Here is a 6,752-nt window from a genome sequence, read left to right as displayed (position 1 = left end):
CTCTCTTTCTCATTATTCTCTCATTCGTTTTCTCTTTATACAGGCTCTCGGAAGAAGTAATATTGTATTGAAAGAGTGCCAAACTTTTTTATTAGTCTTTTTCCAATGTAGCTTTTAACTGATATCGTATTTAGCAAACTACTTATTTAAGTCAGGAATTAGGATTTTTTTTCCTTAAATGTTAAATTCTAATTTAGTTCCTATGATTTGGAGAAAGTTAAATTTGATCTAAAAACAATATTTAATGAAGTTTTTACCAAAATATAGAGACTATTTATAACATTTTTTTTTCTAGAGGAAGATATGACCATGTATGTGATTCATTAGGTGCACCAGAGCATCTAAACTATGTTGACACAATCTTGACACTCTCATCATATCTCAACTCCAATTTTATTCAAATAAATTAAATAAATACAGAGGATATCGTCGAATAGCTCAGAACAAAGATATCGAGGAAGTGGTTGGAGGAAAGCCACATGGGATTCAGAAAGATAAAATAAATTATATTAGTGCATTCATGTTAAGAGAAATCATAGTGAACTACGTAGGGCGTTGTAACTCGAGAAGAATTTAGATTTGTGACACTAGTTGCTAGCATAAAGAGCAAACATTCTCCACAAATTATTTATGAAGTTTTATTAAACCATAAGAATTAAATTCTAACCTTTAAAACTATTAGAACTAAACTCTAATTATTTCCAAATTATAGAGACCCAATTTACAATTTAACCTAAAACAAACAATAAATATCTTAGACTATTGAAAATTTGACCCTCATTATCTCTAAATTTGTTTGTTGAACTCAAAATATACATATATACACACAAACAATAAAAGAGTTTCATAATTCTGATTATGAAAGTAGTCCAAAGTAGATCTAATTAAAAGAAAGGTACAACACATGCCCTAGCTATGGACCTCTTGATATCACAACACATGCCCTAGGCGATGATTAATAACAAATTAGTCAGAGTCCTGGAGGCCAATTCTTGGATCACAGCTAATGCTTCGAGAAAGCTTATTCTTATTATTACTAGAGCTGGAAGGGCCCAAATTATTGGTGCGGTTCTCAAAACTTTTTCGAGCAATCTTTCTCATGGAAGTGGTTAGGGAAAGTTTAGGGTTAAGCCTTGTGGTAGTGTTGAAACTATCACAAAATTCTCTGTGAAAGTTCAAAGCTTTATCAATGGTTGTGTTGGGAAATTTGAAGAGTCTTTCTTTAACAGCTTCAGAGCAAAGCCCACAAACCCAATTCCCTGAAAAGGATTTTTGGACCTCTAAAATGTAGGATTTTGTGCACTCTTCTTTTAGCCCACAGCAGCTGCATTCAATCTCTTCTTCTTCTTCTTCTTCTTCTTCTTCCACTACTAATGATGATTTGCTCATCATTATCTTGATTTCTTCTTCTACTTCATTGCTGATTCTCAATTTGTAACTTTCAATCTCCTTGCTTAAATCTGACGATACTGCTTTTCGAATCATCATCCTTTGCTCCTTCTTCTGTTTAATTAAACATATATACATTTATATATTGATTAACATTGCTAGCTTGAATTACCATGCATTTTGGTTTTTTTATGATTAATTTTCAATTTGTTTTAATTTAGATCTTTTTAGGATCAAAACAAATATACACTATATTAAGTACGTGATGATTAATACGAGAAAAGAGTTAGAGAAAAGCTCTTCACTTTAAAGTAATAAATTGATTAATAGTTTATATCAATTTCTTTTATGAACAAGAAACAAATGGATGAAGGGATTAGTAGGTACGGTGCACCCGAATATATATCTTGACTAGCTCGATTGACATATTCATAGTACCTTCAAATAGTTTATATCAATTCATTAAGATCTTAAATTTTTTATTTGGAATACATTTGAAAATGATCCTACATCAATTCTCAAATGTATATAGCCATCTTCAAATGTTAGTTTTACAAAGTGAATGATATTTTCAAAGAAAATTATAATTGAGAGTCTAAATTGATTTTCTAGTGAAAGTTTATGGAGTTTAATTGATATATAATTATAAGTCTTACATGATATTCTTCTAAATAAAATATAGTATAATTTATAAATTGATATAATTATTAGTTCAAGATTTTTTTGTTGCAAAGTATCATATTTCTTCCAAAATAATAATAATAATATAAAATAGGTGATGTCCTAGTCCTGACATCGAAACTTAAGGCACCTTGACCAAATCAATATCACTTGTGAATTGAACAATACAGTCAGACTGCAACTCTAACCCTAGCTCTTTCATGACCTTCTCTGCCAATATCATAGGGAATATATGACATATTTTAAATTTACAACAATTTTTGTTTTTTTTTGTTTTTTTTTTTTTTTTTTAAATTTGGTTTAATTGTGTTAGTTGATCCTACATATTAGGATGTAAAGCTAAATGAAAAGTAATGAAAGCATTTTTTTTACTTCCAGATACTTGCCCAACACTTGAATGCCGATTTTATAGATGGATGAGAGTAAAGGAGGTTTGGAAACAGGATATGTAGGAATAAGATGTTTGGAAATAAAAAATGACTATATTTGATTATATGTGGGAATGAAAATAGGATGTCTGAGGATGCGTTTTTTTTTTTTTTTTTTTTTTTTTTTTTTTTTTTTTTTTAATTTAAAAGTATAAAATAATAATAATTTTTATTACAATAAGTTATTTAAATCAATTTTAAGTCATTAAAGTTTAATTAAATTTACTCATTTTAATATATTTATTATCAATTAAATTTTTTTATTGCACATTTATATTATCAATTTTTATTAAAAGAATATTGATAATTAATTTAAATATATATATATAATTTTTTTTTTTGGATTTTGTTAATTGGAGAGTTAATTAACTAATTGTTTAATATCATTTATAAAACTTATATATATATAAAAGAAGTTGATCAAAACTAACTGATTTTAAATCTCCAAACAAAGTTTTTTAATTTTTTTTTTTTAGAAACTATGATTATAGAATAGAACTAGAAATACAAGTGTACAAGATTGTTTAATTGAAAAAAATTAACTTTATTTTATTATTAATTATTAATTAATTAATATTTTTGTATAGGCTAATTAATAATTTTAATAAATAATTTATTATGTTAATATATATTACCAATAAAAAGGGATTTAAGTAAATATAATTATGGTTATTCATATTTTTTAAGAAAAGATTATGATTTTTCATATTAATTCATAATAGAATAAATTATTATATTAGCGTTATTATTAATAAAATTAATTATATATGTCAATTATAAATTTAATTTAAACATATTTATAAAAATAGATAACCAATATCAACGAAGAAGAAAAACGAATAAAATAAAAAGATAAAAAGTAAAAAAGAGAAAAAAATAATTGGAAATGGAGAAAACCCATATATTTGGTTGGTTATGAAAAACTTCGATGGATGGAGATATGGGATGTCTTGGAATAGGATATTTCCATTCTCAAGGTTAAAACTTGTACTAAATATGGTAATAGAATATCATTTTCTATTCTCACCTCTTATTTCCATGAACCAAACGGCAATTAAAAGGTTTTAAACCACTAATTTCATGTGAGTGAGGATTTAAACCACTAATCTTTTAGGTCAATGATATATGCACTAACTATGTTCAAGTTCGTAGAAATATTACTATCTATGAAGTATAAGAATTGTTACACTTTTTTTAATCAGAAACTAATGGAGAAATGGGATTAGGATTGTTTTACACTTACAACCGAACCCTCTAATTATAGAATTGACACAATAATTTAACTTCATTGAAAGCATTAATTAAATTTGGAAAGCATATAATAACCTATTAAATCAAATTGATTTTTTAGTATTGACATCTTGGTTCATACAAACATAAAAATTCAATCTCGAGAATTTGAGTTTTGATAGTAACGATCTTTTTGTTCGAGAACTTGATTTGGAACTACTTGAAAACGAGAGGATGTGATTGTACGTATTTTTTTCTTTTTTTCTTTTTAATTTTTTAATAACAACACAAGTTAATTAGTTAATAAAGAAGTAAAAAGGAAAAAAACAAGAAGAAAAAAACCAAAAATATTCATGCAATGATCAAACTTAAATTAAAACTCTAAGATCATAAGAATTGAACTAGAATTAGTAGCTAGGAAATGATTATATCATATATATAATACCTGCATGAGTGAAAATGGTGAATCTTCTCTTCCTCGTGTAAATGATTGAGCTAACATCAGGATAATCTTGTACTTTGAAATATATAAATATGAAGAGGAAGAAGATGAATATATAATATGCTATAGAGATATCAAAATTAAAAGAACCCTTTTAATTTTGAATGTCAATGAAAAACAAAAAGAAATTGATCATGAAGAGAAAGTTGCAATTTTTTAAGAAAGCTTGTGTTTAATTTACATTCATAAGTATATATATATGTGTGTGTGGTTGATGTTGATACTGATAGATATAGCTGGGAAAGAAATTAAAATCAACATTTTGGATTTCACTTTTTTGATGTCATTAATGATCAAATTGCACCACTAGCCTCCATTGGATTACACAATGAATTTGGATTGCAATTTGGATATTAATGGACATGGCTTGGGACCATCAATTTCTATTTATTAATTATTATTTCCAGAGTTACTCACATATTTCATATACCTTTCCTCCAATTATAAATATTATATCCCAAAGTATTTAATCAAATATAGGTCCTCGTGAGGGATTCACGAGCCTATATATTATTAACCAGCTACTGGATGAGTTAATCATGTATACATTCAGATTTTGATTCAATGTTTTTTTTCCCAGATTAAGCATATTTTAAATCTCCACATGTCAAAATTAATCAAGACCCAACAAGCTTGAAATTTTGGGGAGATCAATTTAAATTTGTTAAATCAATAATTTCTGAATTTGTACGCTTTCATAAATTGAGAATTATGTAAACATAAACGACATTAATTTGAATTTTTTTGAAATTGAAGGCAAAAAAAATGATAGTTTTGGTCTTTTCCTGATATAGAAGGAATTGAAGTAGTGTATTCAACTGGTTCTCTCACTCGTGCACTAGAAAATGAAAGGGCGAAGATGACGAATTTGACCAATTAAATGAGAGAGTTTAAATTCCATTTTTGATAACTTTCAAATTTCTTCTAGGCGTGCTTTAATTTTAGTCTTCGAATTTTCAAATAATATAATTTGTTTTAGTTTAGCCTATGAAGTTTAAGAATAACATATTTTTTTCTTGCTAATATCTCGCAAATTATTATTTGATTAGCTAATCTTCATCTAAACCAATCTATATTACTCCTATATATGCGATTCATGTTATCCTACATTATCAGAAATGTACTTGTTATCCTCAAGAAATAAAGAGGAAAATAAAAGAACCTAAATAACCTAATTTGTTACTAAAGAAGGTAACTAAATGTAAAGATGGAAATAACCTAGTTGTATTTTAAGTTAAGTTCGTTTCCATTTGATAATCATTTGGTTTTTGAAAATTAAGTCTATAAATAATAATTTTAACTCTAAAATTATTGTTATCTAATCTACTTTTTTATCAATTTTTCAAAAACGAAACCAAATTTTGAAAAAAAAAACGATAGTTTTTAAAGAATTGATTTTCGTAATTGGAATTTGACTAAAAATACAATTTTTGTACTTAAGAAAGATGCAAATTATGATAAGAAATTAAGAGGAATTAAACTTAATTTTCAAAAACCAAAAATCTAAAACGAAATGGTTACATGCTGGACGTAAGCTTTTGTTAACAATATCGTTTTTTTTTTTTTTAAATTAAATTTATAGACACTATTTCCACCTCTTTCTTTGTTATCTACTTTTTACTAATAATTTAAAAAATCAATGTTATCTACTTTTTACTAATAATTTAAAAAATCAAGTCCAATTTTAAAAATTAAAAAAATAGCTTTAAAAAACTTATTTTTGTTTTTGAAATTTGGCTAAGAATTCAACAATTACAGTTAAGAAAAATGCAAATCATTATATAAAAAAAAAGAGGAAATAAGCATAATTTAAAAAAATAATAAATAAATTAGTCATCAATATTTTCGAATTTCAAGCAAAAATTTAAAAACTAAATTTTTTTTTGAATTTAACTAAGAAGATAAAATTCATTATAAATGGTGATTAAAAAAAACAAGTATAATTTTTTTTTTAAAAAAAAACTATTAATACACAACCCAAATAATTAACAAAGAGAATCTCATGAGGGACATTTAAAACCAGGAATGAAATCAAATTTACAAGGAATTAATATCTTTCAATGGTAGAGCCTATGAGCTCAATTATTGTTTCTCCTATTCGAGCCAAATATGCCCTGGGTGACTTAAAAAGGATGAAGAAATTAAATAAATTATTTTTCTTATTAAAAACATTATTCATCTTGATTAAAATGGAGAGGGAACTGAAATTAAGTAAAAAGTGGAATCCATGACATGCATTTCACAAAAAGAAAAACTAAAGAAGACGGCTGAGAAGAGAGAGAACACCAATATGGACTGAGATTTTTAAGTTGAACAGGGACTCCGTGAATTCCACTGCCATGCATTGTAGACAAACACACTCAAAATAGAACAATAATAATAATAACCACTCATGTTCGTGCTCTTTCATTATATTAAATATTAAACAGCCAAAATTTCATTTTTAGTTTGTATATATATTTTGGGTATTTGGTTCCTAAGTTTAAAAATGTTACATTTTTTTTCTAGAACGATGTTTTGAT

General features: G+C 25.9%; 1 protein-coding gene across 1 annotated transcript; it reads right to left on the bottom strand.

Annotated features, from left to right (window-relative positions):
- Positions 1-769: 769 nt before the first annotated feature.
- LOC120086851 lies at positions 770-4,380 on the bottom strand. Its single transcript, XM_039043665.1, has 2 exons — positions 4,174-4,380; positions 770-1,503 (listed from the first exon to the last, which is right to left on the bottom strand). The coding sequence occupies exons 1-2, from the start codon at positions 4,228-4,230 to the stop codon at positions 967-969; spliced, it is 594 nt and encodes a 197-aa protein (XP_038899593.1). The 5' UTR covers positions 4,231-4,380; the 3' UTR covers positions 770-966.
- Between the last annotated feature and the right edge of the window lie 2,372 nt (positions 4,381-6,752).

Source organism: Benincasa hispida, chromosome 9 (assembly GCF_009727055.1).
Source record: "Benincasa hispida cultivar B227 chromosome 9, ASM972705v1, whole genome shotgun sequence".
NCBI classification, from domain to species: Eukaryota; Viridiplantae; Streptophyta; class Magnoliopsida; order Cucurbitales; family Cucurbitaceae; genus Benincasa; species Benincasa hispida.
Note: the sequence above shows the minus strand (reverse complement) of the source record. Positions and strands in the feature narration are given on the sequence as shown.

Coding starts and splice junctions, on each gene's coding strand:
- LOC120086851 (XM_039043665.1), bottom strand. CDS start 4,230: ATGTTAGCTCAATCATTTACACGAGGAAGAGAAGATTCACCATTTTCA. Junction 1,504..4,173: donor CACCATTTTCACTCATGCAG/GTATTATATATA, acceptor TTAATTAAACAG/AAGAAGGAGCAAAGGATGAT.